The sequence below is a fragment of the Manacus vitellinus genome, unplaced genomic scaffold, assembly GCF_001715985.3.
Source record: "Manacus vitellinus isolate BGI_N305 unplaced genomic scaffold, ASM171598v3 scaffold_14_pilon, whole genome shotgun sequence".
In the NCBI taxonomy this organism is placed as follows: Eukaryota; Metazoa; Chordata; class Aves; order Passeriformes; family Pipridae; genus Manacus; species Manacus vitellinus.
In genome coordinates, this window is record NW_021939063.1 from 13,936,495 (window position 1) to 13,951,905 (window position 15,411).

At 37.1% G+C, this 15,411-nt stretch overlaps 1 protein-coding gene across 6 annotated transcripts in view; it reads right to left on the bottom strand.

Moving 5' to 3' along the window:
- Nucleotides 1-15,411, bottom strand: part of CACNA2D3 (calcium voltage-gated channel auxiliary subunit alpha2delta 3) — a 403,064-nt gene that overhangs the window by 271,948 nt on the left and 115,705 nt on the right. For all 6 annotated transcript variants that reach the window (XR_001920141.3, XM_018068538.3, XM_018068539.3 and 3 more), the window contains one exon: nucleotides 654-713. Coding sequence is in view for 5 of the 6 variants with exons in the window: in XM_018068538.3 (XP_017924027.1) it covers nucleotides 654-713 (60 nt within the window). In the remaining variant the exon portion in view is untranslated. The remainder of the gene's footprint in view (nucleotides 1-653; nucleotides 714-15,411) is intronic.

Below are 15,411 nucleotides of genomic sequence, written 5' to 3' on the forward strand. Positions count from 1 at the left end.
TGTTAAACTTTCAATTTTAGGCTAAATTACTTGGGGTTTAAATTAATCTTTATTATTTTTTTAAAATTATGTGTCTTATTTAATCAAAGGCTTTTCTTTTAAGCATTTTTAACTGTGAGTTGCCACAGTGCTGCTCCCCCCCCACCCCCGGTGTTATTCCTAAAGGCAACACACAACAGTGGTACAGCCCTAAGGATTTGTAGGGAAGAGAAAAAGCAGTGTCTGCTCTGGACACAGATCCAAACATAAACCACTTGCACAAATCAAGGTCATACTAATCCCATCCCTGTGGGTCCCACCCCATCTGCAAATCCAAGTCTCTACAGAGCAGTTCCTTGCCAGTTCACTGCAGTGACGGAACACGCTGCTAATTACTGTGCTTAAAAACCTTGACCTCCGCAGAAATGCGAGGGAATTTAAATGAAACCTCTGAAAGAGTAAAATCCACCTGCCTGGTGTCCCAACACACATCCACTAAATATATAACCTGTCAAAAGACTGAGCCAGCCTTCATTAATTCCATTTGCTGTAATCAGCATCTATTACTCACATGCTTGGCTTTCTATAGCAGCTCTTCAAGTAAGCTATTGTATAAACTCTTATAACAGAGTGTACTCTGATGATAAACATTCAAGAAAGTAATTATTAATTACCTGTAAGTCAGCATCAAATTCGTGTTTCAGGTAAGCATCTTCTGCAGCTTCAACAAGACGCTGAAAAAAAAGAAAAAAAAAAAGTGTGTTTTTGAAATAACAGATAACATATTTATAACAGAGTTCTCCTTTATAAAAACAGAGATTGTTTGAGCATTGTGTAATTTATCTGCTATGACACTTTATTAAATAGAAATAAATTATCCAGATTTAGGAAAAAAGAAAAACTGATCAAGCTTTTTAAACCCTTTTTAAACCATTATTGGTGGCACAAAATGCTCAAAACAACTTGACTATCAATAAACAGAGAAATAAAAATGTTATTTTTTCCAATAGTGCTCAGCATCCGGCAGCTCATATTCCAAAACTGATTTTTTAAAGAACACAAAGTTGCTTTCACACTGGACCTTATTTCCACAGAGGTGCCCTTTTCAAATCTTACTTAACATTAGAATAGGAGGCATTCCCTAATAATGCACTTGATTTCAAGAAACTGAAAAAATTAGACTTCAAAGATGAGATTAGAAAAATAGAGACTAGGTTTCTTTACTGAGCAGATTTTAAGTGTTTTTATATACTACCTTGGTGCATTCTCACAAGAAGATTATTCTGCAATTACAGAAGTAATATTTACTGAATGACAGCAATTCAGCAGTATTTTTAATAGTAATAAAAATACTTAATAATATCTTAAATTCTCTGTAGTAGTCACTGTTCCTTAACACTATCATCTTTGATGGGAAAAAAAACATGATCAGACCAAAACACAGGTACCTGAAAAATCTAATTTACATAGGGGTTTGCTGCAGATATTCTCTTCTGAAATGACATTATATCCTTTTTAAGGTTTTACTCAGAATTCTTTGTAGTTCAGATTATTTTAACTATGGAAGTACCTCCTTCCAGTTTTTATTTAATCTGCTTGAACATTCATATACACAACCCAAAACTAAACAAGGAACGATTGTCACAGAATAGTCTGTATATTACTTTTGATTTTCTTTGATCTATCAGACACTGGTACACGTGTATATTTTCAAATATTTTTGTATCACGAAGTAAGTGAGGTCCAGACTCTCACACACAGAGTGGGAAGCCACGCACGCATTTTTTCCCTTTTCAGAACGGTATTCACATTTATCGAGTCTTTGGATATAAATCAAAATTAAATCAGAGTTCATATTGATTGGTATACAGCTTGAGCTGTAATGGAAGGTGAACCAAGAAAAATATTTCTGGTTGCCAATGCAGAACGAATGGTTCAACAGAAAGCTGACAGATTGAAGCAGAGTCGTGGCGGTTACAGGGAGGGTTTGTGCGAGTCACAGCCTGTGCTCCCACTGCTCTGCCTCAGCTCCTGCCTCACCCACGGGACAGCACAACCCTCAGTCCTCTGCTGGGCTTCTGCACCCTCCCAACACGTCCCAGTGGGGAGGCTTTTCACACCTCTTTCTTTGGTGCAGATTACACATCCCCAACACAAGATTAAAAACTTGAAACGCTCTTGATACCAACGTGAATAGAGGAAAGCAAGAGGGAGCAGGTGGATGCCACCTTCTCAGAGCCCTGTGCTGGGAGCACATCCCTGACATTTGACTGGTTCCACCTTTGAACATCTTGTTCCATGAAAACCCAGCTGGGTCACAGAAAACCCTTTTGACCTAAACTGGAATTGAACTGAAATGGTTCCAACGCTGAGCAAATCAAATCAGAACTGAACTGGCAAAATGCACCAGCTCACCTTCCTGTGTAAGGGGGTAAAAGAACCCAACAACAGGGATGCAGCACAACAGGCTGCCGGAGGGGAATCCATGGAAAAACATTCCAAATGAAACAGTGAAGTTTGGTGTAATCATTCCCACTACTTCTGGACCACCTGAATAGCAGTAAAAGCAGACCTCACAATGTGAAAGGGTAACAAACATTCATTGGATACACAATTTTTTTGTATTTACAATCCAAAAAGGGAAATAACACAAATTAACTATTCTGAGGGGGAAGCCTCCGAGCAACTGAAACAGATTTGTACACATTGGAATGCTCTCAGTCCATCTTTAGCAAGCTAGGGACCTGCTGAAAGGATTTTACCAATACAGTCCTCCTTTTTTCAAGTATGAAAAAGGCATCTAATGTAAAATAACTACTTCAATTCATTCCTCCAGGTGTGTCCTCCTTTATATGAAAACTGTAGTTGCATTACTACTTTGTGCTTCTCTGATACAAAAGATCATGACTAATCAGTTTGAGAGGAAAAAAGTGAACGAAGAATCAAGAAAATTCTTCATATAGAAAAGAATACAAGGAAAAGAGAAACGTGTTTTTCTTTCTGTGCTGAAATATTTACTTACTCATCGAAAGAAAAATTATTACAGCATTTCATGAGATACCAGTGATATTAGATATTAGTACCTGGCGGGCTAGAAAAATAATTCATGGGTTTTTATATAGTTTGTATTGATTCCAATGTGTTTCAATTACATTTTTGCCTCAGTGGAATAAATTTAAACTAAGATTTATCCCCACATGTAAGAAATAACTAGAGAAGCATAAGATGGGCAATAGTAGAAACATATGGTAAGGAGGGTAGCTCAGAAATGAAAAGCACTGATTGGTACTTATTGATTTATTCACTAAGATTTCAGTTGTTACATTTATTTATTTTTTTTTAAAAGTATATTTTTACATACTTTTTAATAGCAACATTCTCTACAGGAAACCGAACCCCCAAAAAAGTGAACTATCTACTGGCTGGCATTTTCCCTTGAACAAAGCAAATATATGTTCACACTACATGCTTTGCTCTCACAAAGCTAATAAGGAAACTAAAATTTTGGCACACTAAATGTAGATAAGACAAGCATATGCTGCATTTTCTATGCAATCAGTCCTTAACCACAGTTTGCTTTAAGTATCTCAACACCATTAGGAAGGAAACCATGAGAAATCTGGGAGAGCTACAGAAAAGGTAAGCCAGTAATAAGCCTAAATCCACAAAATGACATATTAGTGAGTATACACAAACTATCTCAGAATGAAGAAATTGAATACAAATGTTTTGGGGCTTTTTGGGTTTTTTGGTTGGATTTTTTTTTTTTAAAAGAAGTCCCCAAAGGGATGGAGCATTATGGAAGAAATTCCTTAACACTCTGGAGGCAAAAATATAAAACCCACATGTAATACTGCAGCATTTTTATATGGAGGTCAAAAATCCCTTTTCAAATATTTTAATGACTGAACAGTTATCTAGCAATGATTCTCAACATCAGCATGATCAGCGATTTTAACTTAATAGTTTATAATGACACTCCTAATACAAATACCAATATATTTTCATTTGAGTAACCATATTCTAAAACCCCTGCTATAGCAAGCAAATGCTCACCAAGCTGTGGTTATCCTGAAGGGAATTGTGAGTTATCTATGTGCATTTACATGGAATGAATTATGAAGAGTCAGCATTGTTAGAGTTACACCACTGTAGGGTGTTTTCAGAAGTATTTAGCCCTAGATGTAGAGAGATGTTGGCGTGAGCACACACAGGCAAGTCAAGGGCAGCACATAATCTTTAGATAATGAACAATTTTAACGTTTTATGGGACAGGTTCAGTTGAGTTTCCCTCTGTTAAGGAGCTAATCCATAAAACTTGCCCAATACGTGTATATGTAAGACAGATGAACTGACTTATCCAGCATATCACAATGCAGCATGGATAAAAACATGGACCAGAATACAAACAAATATGTGGTATCACACATAACATAGAGAAAGCTGGGAGAAGAAAAAGAAATTTTGTTTCGTCGCAGTAATATTTTTTTAAATAAATCACTGAGCTATCTCTGAATAGGGTAATTTTCTTGACAAATGATATTATAATTTCAGTGAACTGATATTCCAGATAAAGTCTCTTTCAGGTTAGGTTGTTTTAGAGATAGCAAAGGAAAGGTGAAACAGAATGGATGACAGGGAAAAAAATCCAACAGAAAGTAAAGGGGGAAAGGAACAGAAACGTGTAGAAATGTAAAAATAAAAGACAAAAATCACAATTTCAAGGAAAAACATCACCCAAACATCCAGAGTATAAGGTCCACATTTTAGCCTCTGAGATCTTTCTTCATATACTTTTTAAGGGTTTCAGATCACTTTTCAGTGATTCTTCCTCATTAGAATCCCATTTTGAAGTTAGATTAAATAAATTCATAAGCGTAACGAAGTTTGAAACAGTTTCTGAACTCCTGAACTGCAATGGGTTACTAATCTTTATCCATAAATGGTGACTGAATTATGTTCTTGTCTCTTTTCAGCTGTCAAATCTTGAAGAACATTTATTGTTTCCTTTCTATTTCTCTAAGATAAACCAACTGCTACACATAAAACCATAAATGCAGCTAAAAATTGCTCTCTTCCAAACCAAACTGCAACAAATTTAAAAAAAGGATGGAAAACTGCTCTACCTTAACTATAACTAGTATCAGCTAAGTACTGGTGTCATCTCAGTCCATAAAATGAATAGTTTATATTCCATAATATCAATATGATTAACTTTCATTTCAAAATAGCAAAAAAAAAAAGCACTGAGATATCACAGTCATCATTAAAAGTTTAGATAAACCTGTAGGAAGCTCTTATATTCTAACATTGAATGCATTCAACCAACAACAAAAAATAGCCCTGAACCCTGAAAGACTTTCTCATTATTTTCCTATAGTACCAGATCTGTTTGATGTTCCTATAGAAATCTTGTATATTCCTTTAAGGTTGATTTGTGTTTTGGAAGTAAAAAATAATTAAAGGTCATGCTTATTAAAAAGCAGCAAGAAGTCTATACCCAAGAAAAACATACGAATATACTGCATTGAAAAAAAAAAAAAAACCAAAAAACAAACCAACCCCACAACAATATGTAGAGAAAAAAAATAACAATTTGTGTAACTTTAAAAAACCTGTCTCCCAGACTCCTATGTATGGAATTGTAACTACGATTTCTATCTTAATCAAAAATAATGAACCGTGTTAAGAAAAACACCAGACAACAAAACTAAGAAAACTTCTCTCTGTTTTTAAAATCTTGCTTCTTTCATATTTTGTAGCAAGATTTCTGGTACATTACCAAGCAAAAACCAGAAGCTTCCTGTACCCAGAAAATACTTAAAACTATCAATAGCCACCCTTTTTCAGATTAAATATTTTGTGCAACTTTAATAACTCTATTATTGATTTGAATATCTAATTTCCAATCAAAATTTATAGTAACTGAGCTGCGAATATGCCAAAAAATATTTCCTAAAGTGCAGCCAGATAACTGTTTAAACACAGTTCAGCAGTTGAGTGTATTCCTGGGAGAGAAACAACAACTTGTGTTTCAATCATCAGAGCAATTTTCCTCACCGGCTTCTCCGTGAGAAGCCTTCGCTGTGCACGTGGGAGCGCTCGGCAACAGATCACCCAACTCCAAACATTACCCAGGTACCTTCCTACGACTTCCCCATTTTGGGGTCTGTTTCAGAAGGGAAAAGGGGCTTTCCTTTCCAGGAAATCTGTAAGGCTTCAGGTGCTTTGAAAACTTCTGCGAAGCTTGGGTTGTTTTGGGAAAGAAGAAGATTTATTAGCATTAAGTGGGCTTAGGTAATATTCTGGCACGGGTGCTAATTGTAAGGCCCTCCTTACTTCCATCGCAGTTCTGGGGTTTGCTTCTTTCACAGCTCATTTAGTGGACAAGGTAAAGAGGCCAACAGAGAATATTTGATGTTGTTCATCAGTATCACAATTATTTCCTCTGCTCAAGGACAACTTCATTTAAGATAGCAATGAATGCACCGATGTGCAAACAGGCCTCTCAGTCCCCAATTTTATAGCAAATAGCTTTGCACATGTTTGCTATAACCAATGGAGAAGTGATGTAGGTATCAGAGACTGATGCTGACCTTGGAGGAATATTTGTTGTTCTCAGAAACACAGGTGGTTTTAGACAGGGCAATGACAACCAACCAGCAATTTGGCTGGTTTAATCCTTAAGGACGGGGACACACAGACAGTTTCTTCTTTTCAGAAAGCCCATATTTTATTCCCCACTTTGTTCTCCTCAGGTAGAGAGGAGAACAAAGGTATGAGGTAATTTCTAGGAAATTTTAGCACTAAAATTGCTGTTGCTGTGATGAAGACACATTGAAAATTATTTAGAGCCAATTATCTTGATATCAGAGTTCCTAGCACTTGTAGCTTAAGATAGGTATCAATCTTGCAACTAATGCCATACAAAAAAATGACTGCTCTGTGAACACTATCAAATTCCACTGCAACCCAACTAGACAATGCTCAGCCACAGTAAGTGCTGCAAGGCATAATCAAAGCAGAAATTATAAATAAAGGATAAAAATAAATTAAAAGCTTAGCATATGCAATTATTGCAAATAACTTCAATTATCCACTTATATTCATTCAAAACTGGCAGATTTTCAGGTTGATTGTTGTTAGAGTGCTAGCTGGCTTTTTGAAGCAACATAAAGACTTCAGCTTGGCACAGAGCTGGACAAACAGAAACGAAACTGTAAACGGATTAAAGTGCATCAAACTCACACATTGCATAACAGTGGCTAAGACAATCCTGGAGTAATTAGATGCATTTCTAACTTAACTAGGTCAACACTATATTTAATTATGGCATCTGGAGATTGCCATGGCATGGAAGGAAGACTCCAGATGAAGAAGATAACACATTCGTCTTGTACCAAGTTCTTCAGTGCTCAAAAGGCTGCACAAAGCCAATATATCAGACATAAAATATGCAGATTATCAAATCTGGTCCTACCACATTATTGTGTCTAGCACAGAGCAGAATGAAGTGTTAAATAAGGTTTTATTCCATACTTTTAATTCTGTATGTCCCAGACATCAAGGAATCAGTTCAGCTGCAGACACAACTTAGAGCTGTTCCAGGGATATTTAAAATGTGATTTGCCTGGCTGGGGTACAGCAACAACCAGCTCCTTCAGCCACCTCTCCTACCTCAGGGCCAAAAGAAATGTTCTTCAGGATTTTGCACCAATCATGTGTTCACCCAAGGTCGTGTAATTCTCCAGAAATACCTTTATGCATCTTTTTAATTTCACTTGCAACATGGCAACACACTTTGTAAAGTTTTGCTTTCAATGAATAATTCTTTATTCTCTTCCACATAAATTTAAAAATCTGATCAAAATGTTACTTCGTAAAACACCTTCCAAAATCAAGGGAAGTAGCCCTGTGTATGTATCTAAACATCCACCTGTGTGGATATTTATATGTTTAAATATATTTAGTCAGTCAGACCGTCTTTCCTGCATTTGAAGACAGTGGGGACTTACATGTCTTAGCAAAAACAGCTTTTCCTCAGCTCTGACAGCTCTTGGCATCATTGCTGGATTCTTGGCAGATATTGTTTGAGAAAGATTTCGGATAACACTTTTCATGGAAGTTCATTTAATGCAGAATTCTCCACAGGTAGGATTTATCTCCCCTAACCTCAGCTATTTCAAAGTTAGTCATGTCTCCACTGAAGTTACCTAAACATCCTTCATATGTAGAGACGGAAAACTCCAAAGGTGCTGCATGTCCCATTCTAAAATAGCTCATAAGATACAGAAAGATCTTCAGAACTTTTCCTTCACACTTTTCTTCACTAGATGTTTAACTTTATATGAATGAAGTTAAGGGAGATTAATCCCACACCATATGTGCAACATAAATGAGCTAAGGAGAAATGGAGATATTCCCACGCTCGTTTGACAAGGGAGAGGAGACTTGAGGCAACACTTTGTCCTGACACCAGTCCTGGGACTAGTCAAGGTGTTTCTGTTCTGTTTACATATAGAAGTACCAAGTGAAACCAATTGTCTTTGCTTTGTTCTCTCACTCAGCTTTTTCCTCACCTCTGCTCAATCCCCCAAGTTAATTCAAATTCAGCCTGCAATTTGCAGTCTAGTTCAACCAAACCAGTTATGATATACTGTCCTCCTTTCAGTTTCCAACCAGATTAGTGTCACACAACAGCAGCAAAAAAACCTCAAGATTTATTACCAGAAGCAAAGGTCAGTTCCAGAGTTTGCAGGGACTTAGTTCCATTGCCTTGCCCAGCACTCAATCACGAGAAACTCAACTTTGTTCTTTGCTTTCAAACTGAGACGTGTCCCTCTCATGCAAAGTCAATCAGACCATTGTTTTTTACTCTCCACAGGGTCAGGATTTCAATTGCCAATAGATTAACTGAAAGTGAAAATTTTCAAAAACTGAAAGGAAAGCGGAACTCTGAGGTTTCTACTAAAACCTTCCCAACTCGCTATTGCAAGTCGAAGTCTCTAAGCCAGATATTGAGGTAAACAGAGTATTATTGTGAAGATGTGAAGAAAACAGTTGGTATCCATTTCTACTCTCATCAGGAGCAGACTTTACAAACATTTACCTGATACTCAGAAATCTAGTTACACCTCAGGTTATATAGGCACAGATTCTTTGGACCAATTCAATGCTGCAATGTACCAAATTCCACCTTCAAACATAAAAAAGGTGGAAACCACAGTTTATTCCTGCTCCTTCCCTAACTGACCATGAGTTCATTAAGGTCACATTATGTCCCAAACTCTAATGTTTAAAATTTTTCATATTTCTCTCCACTTCTTCTCTAGCACCTAACAATTATTCCTCCTTCTTCATAACAGCCTTGGTGTTCACACTCCCAAGCATGTTCATGACCAGTCTTTTCCAGGTCCCTACTGATATCTCTTCATTCCTCACTCTGCCAACTTTAATTTCCAATTTTCCCCATTCCCTTTACAACCTCATTGAGCCAATCTAGAGTATCTTGCACAAGTTATATCTCTAAATCCCAGCACAGTTTAATTCTGCTCCTTTTGTCTCTATAAACCATCTCATTATTCTCCACTGCTGCTCTCCTTGTGGCAATACCTTCCTCAGCCTCTCCTAAACCCATCAACAGACTCCCTTGGTTGTTGACCCTTCCATTTTCCAGTGCCCTAACATGAACACAGAGAGATAAGACAAGAAAACTCTCTCCTTGGTCCAGCAGGCATATGGATGCACTGCCAGTGCCTCAGGAGAGAAAGACACTGTTTCCCCTGCCTGCTGCTGGTTCAGGCAACGAGAAAGTAATGCTGTAGTTGCAGGAAAGTCTTGTTTGACCCTGTACTGAAAAATCACAGTAAAAGGAATTTTCAAAGATTTCATTTACAGACAGTTTCGCTCTGATACCTTTCTAAGAGGCCATATGCCTCTTTGTGCAGAGTTTCCAAATGCTAACAACTTGATCCAGCTGGAACAGAATTTCAAAGAAAACTTCGTGTCAAGGCCCCAGCCCTGCCAATTTCAAGAGCTTGTTCCCAAGCAGAGGAGTGCTGTAGAGTCTTAATGAAAAGAACATCAGTATTACGTTTAAAAGAGTAAAGCAATGCATTTCCCTTCGTTTCTTTCTGGGAAACAGCTGAAGTTCAAAGATGAAATTCCAAGCCTCTTTGGCCTCCTGGATCATACTTTATATTCTGAAGACTTGATTGTTGAAGCTGCTGGAATTAATTACAAAAGCAACTTGCAGACTAAGCGATAATTTAGTCTTTTCATAATTTTGTATATTCTGGCAGATCTAGTACAAAAAAAGAACAAAACAAAAAAAAAAGGCTACATTGAAACTCTGTGGTGACACATTTGTCCACACTTAGTAACGAGACATCAGTTCTATATACCTGGAAGGTTTTTCTGGTACCCTATGAATTAATGCTGAAGTCATTAATAGGAGCATCACTTTGCCAAAGTCATGTTTATATCCAGACTTAGAATCCTGTGTATAGGTAGGGACTCCATCCCATCTATTCATTTAGTATTTTTTGAAATAAATATTTCTGCAATAATAGCCAGTATTTTTCACTCTATCTCAAGAACAATATTAAGCTGTCCTTGTAATTAGAGGAAAATTGCAAATTCCCAAACCCGAACGAAAGGCTGCATTGCATAGTCAAAACCTTATCTGCCTTACTTTGTAAAGGTAATGAGTTCAAATCCATTGGGTGTTTTGTTCCTTATTAAGAGAAGTCTTGTAACTTGTATCCTCCCAGTGACTAAAAGATTGCTGTACTTTCACCTCTTAATTAGTTTTTATCAACTGGAACGTTCAGCATTTAATTATCGTATGTAGATTTATTTGGAAAACAAAGTAAAATACGTGACACAGCACATCATTTCCATTAAGTTTGACACACCTCTAGATTTTGGTATGACCTAGGGAACTCATTTCATAAAATACTCCAATTTTTCTTATTAATTTTTTTTTCCTCTTGACTCTCAAAGTACTTCTAAAATGCACCTGGGGAGCAATATGAGTCTTCACAGAGCTAACCAACACCTGCAGGTTCAAAAAGTGACAACCAATGACTGCAACCAAGCCAACAAAAACTAATACCTTATGTTTGCAGAGGCAACTAAATTATAACAATAGTTTTCCATTTATTTTTGATTTAGGAGAATTGTGAACTGCTCCACACTTCTGGCAAGGCTTTCTCTATTGGCTGAACAACTCCCCTAGCCATCACCACAGGTTTTCCAATGATCCATTTATCTATGACCAGCAAGTGTGCTCCAACCTTCAAAGTCCTAACACAGACAAAACCACCAAGGTCATCACTGTTGCTACAAGCAGTTTTAGCTCTGCTCTGAGTTTTAGCTCAACTCTGCCCCTGAGAAACATGTGCAAAATACTTATTTTCCACAAACAAACCATGAAGCCCTAAAGATCTGTAGCTGCTGATGCTCCTCATCTTCTCTGTCTAATTTAAAACCCACACAACTAGTGTAGAAGAATCACAAAAATAATAGATGCAAAGGAGAATGGAAAGATCTAAGTCAGCTTTCTGGTCCCATGTGGACGCAGCTTTCCCATTTATTAAATCCTTATTCCCTGAAGATGCCTACACTTTGCAGGCTGAAGACTCTGTGAACACCTTGACTTTGTACACTGCAATCAATCTGCACTTGGCACTGGCAGCAGCACAGCCAAAGCCAGGGATGGGAATGGGTCAGAGTTCCTCCAGCCCAGGGCTTGGGGGTGACAGCAGGAGACACAGGGCCAGCCTTAGACCTTACCTTTGTGAACCCCCCTGATGCCACTGTTTGATAGACCTGATGTATTTGTGCGATGTTAGATTGTAAAATTTGTCATCTATTGGTTATTAAATCTGTTGGACAATCTCTCTTAAAGACTTATGTATTAGATTTGGCTTTTAAATAGAGTCCTTCATGACCTTTCAGCAGTTACAACTCATTCCAGAGTAATAAATGGAATAAAGTGATTTGCAATGTCTGTCATGAAAAACACGTAACACTAAAGTACTTAAAGGGGCTAGAGAGAGTTGGAGAAGGATTTTTTTTACAAGGACATGTAGTGGTAGGACAAGGGATAATGGCATTAAACTGAAAGAGAGCAGATTTAGATTAGATGTTATGAAGAAATTCTTCCCTGTGAGGGTGGGGAGGCCCTGGCACAGGTTGCTCAGGGAAGCTGTGGCTGCCCCATCCCTGGAAGTGTTCAAAGCCAGGTTGGACGGGGCTTGGAGCAACCTGGGATGGTGGAAGGTGTCCCTGCCCATAGCAGGGGGGTTAGAACTCAGTGACCTTTAAGACCCTTCTAACCCAAACCATTGTGATTCTACTCAAAAGAAGATGAAATTAAATATATTTTCTATGACAAAACAACTCTAATTATTGTTTTCATTATGCCAGGATACAAAGATGAGTCAAACACACTCAGTAATGAGGTCTTCATCATAGGCTCTTGAAAAAATAAAGAACAAATTGAAATGGAGAACACTTCTGTGTAACACTTAAATGATTCAGAATGAGTTCTTACCAACTGAATTTTTCTATTTCTGTTAAGTGACACAATTCATATAAATGATATAAGACCTCAATAATGGAAGTGTCAATAAAAAGTAATAAAAGTTTTAAAAAGACAGAGCAATGGATTCTTGCATCTGAAAATTTCTCAGTGTTCTGCTGAAACTATTGGCAGAAGATCTGAAATAACAATTGACTGAAAAACCTTAGGAGGAAGATTCAGATAATTATAGAGAGAGTATAGGGATATAGCACATATATAAAAAACAGGTATTTATAAAAGAAATTGCAGCTCAGCTTACACTCTTCTTTCTATGGTTCTGTACATTCTTCAACTGGTTACAAGGACACTTTTGAATTTAAAGTATTACACTGGCAAGTTCTCCTAAAATGTCTTAGTTTTCCTCATTTTTAACTCAATAACATAATAAATGTTAGCACATTACTAACTTTCCCATGTTTTCTGGACTACTCAGATGTGTCCTGAACTAACTGACAGAGCCCAACCAAAAAGCCCATCCTCTCCACACAGTCTGAGCAGACAGGCACTTTTTCAGCATTTTGCTCTGCAAGGAGATTCCAATAAAACATACCTGAATGCAGAAGATTTTTCCAAGTTTTGCTCTTTCTTTAGCAGTTCTTAAAGGCACAGTTTTCTGCATTCAAAGCCCACCCTCAGTCACTGCAGCCTGGAAGCAGCAGGATTTGATGTGCCAGTGGGGGAAGGACAAGAGAGCTGGATGGGGTCTGGAAAAGGCAGCCAGAGATGTAAATATGTGCCCTCATCTGTGACTGCTACCCCGATGTGGTGTGTGTAGCTGTGTGTGACAGCACTGTCCTAAACTCCCCTCGAAATCAGGATGTAAGTTCTACCTGGAACCATAAAGACAATAACAGTTTCTTGTAAATTTTTTGTTACTTTCTATTCAATTATTTAATATAGTATCACAGATTTTTAAGTGTCTGTATAGACATGAATGAAGTGATTAAATGATAGCAAAGTTGCAGTCTTTGTAAAAGGAATAAAATATTTTTGCTTGTTACCCTCTCTCATCATGTGAAAAGAAACCAAAATCACAACATCAAATCAAAAGAACTACTATGTAAAACACAAAACAAATAGTAAAATTCTTGCACATCTTTAGCAAGGCTATCATTTATCATCAATATTTTTTTAGACTAATTTGTAAGAAAATTATCTGCACTTTGCTGGGATCTACCAGAACACTTGGAAAGAAAAATCAACAACTGCACCATGATTTTTTATGCAAGTGGATTATTTCTATGCATTTCATCATGTTGATTGATGAACACAGCAATCTACTTAGATCCTTGCAGCATCTCCAAAACCTGAAGTACTTAAGGCACTAACCAAATCTGAAACCTAAGTAGGTCTTGCTCATTAACAGTCTACTTGTGAAGTGCTCTTTCCCCATCACTGCTCTCCTCCAAGGCTTGTTATTTAACATTCCACTGTCAAAATAAAATATAACTATAGCTATGTCACCCTTAAACTTTCAAATATAGGGGGGTTTTACCCTCTATGTCTACTTAAAAAGTAATTTCTATTATCAGGTGTAGCTAGGAATAAATTATGTTTGCCATACGTAACATTTCCTAGATAGCACAGAATTTTGGGGACAAAGACTGCCACCTTTTGGCAATAATCTGTAACAAGAAAGCCTGTTATGTCAATTATACTGTTCTAGTGAACATTTTTATTATATTATTTTAGCATCTTATATCCAGAAAACCACAGAAAGAAAAACTGGGTCCAACTAAAGACAACATGAAAAAAATCCTACCTTTAGAACTGCTGTATACAAGGTTTCTTAGCACTGAATCAGAGAAATCAGAGCTAGAGTTTTTTTCCTGGAGGACACTACAAGTAGATAGCCCTGGCACACAAAGTTGAATATTACAGGAGAAAACTCATTTGTTTAAAAAATAAAAATATGAAGGAAGGCACACATGAATTCTTTTATGCACAATTTTCTTTCCCAGCAGCACTGATTTAACCTTTGAGCAGGTCTGTTCTATACATTGGGTCAGAAGACCTATATACAAATTATTAAATTATTGAAAATAGTATCATAATATAAATAAACTATTGGCAACCTTAACTCTAGTGTTTTCTACTTTTTCACAGCTTGACCTTGGAAACAAAAGATTTTTCATGTGGTGCTTTGAGTGTTCAGGCTTAGTGACAAAAAAAATCCCAAAATCTTATTGTCTGGGAGCTTCAGGTGAGCAGCCTAACTCACAACTACCATGTGATAGAGCAAGGCAAAAGAATTACTGAAGTAAATAAATTAACAGAAGGTATGGAATGTTCAGATTCCATCTCAGAAATGCAAAAGCACACAGGTTAAATTCTCCTTTACAGGCAACATAAACATGGATAGAAATTCTTGGGGAATAATTCGGAAAGGGTTTGAGACTTTAGAAGAGTCCATAGAGGTTCAAATGGACCAATCCACTTGTATAAAATATGCTGAGAGGTCCAAAAGTGATAACTAACACAGAGTACAAAGGAAGGGCCAAAACAGCACAACAGAGAGCCTGAGAAAACTTGTCAAAGTTTGTAAGTCAGCAGTGCGGAAAAAAAACCCCAGCCATCCAAGTTTTTGTTTTCATCAGATAATGCAAAAGCCAGAACTTGCACAGAACAGCTGAGATGAACTAAGTCAATACTAATAGAGCAAGATTAATATGCAACTTCAGTACGTGAAGAAATCAAAGTTAAAGAATGAACACAGAAATGCAGATATATTTTTGTTAAAACAAATGCAATTACAGAAAGATCAAAAGAGTATTTTACTGAGTTTCTCAATGCTGAAATTCACAAAAGCAATCGGCCTTTTTCCAGACAGCTGAGCCATTTGA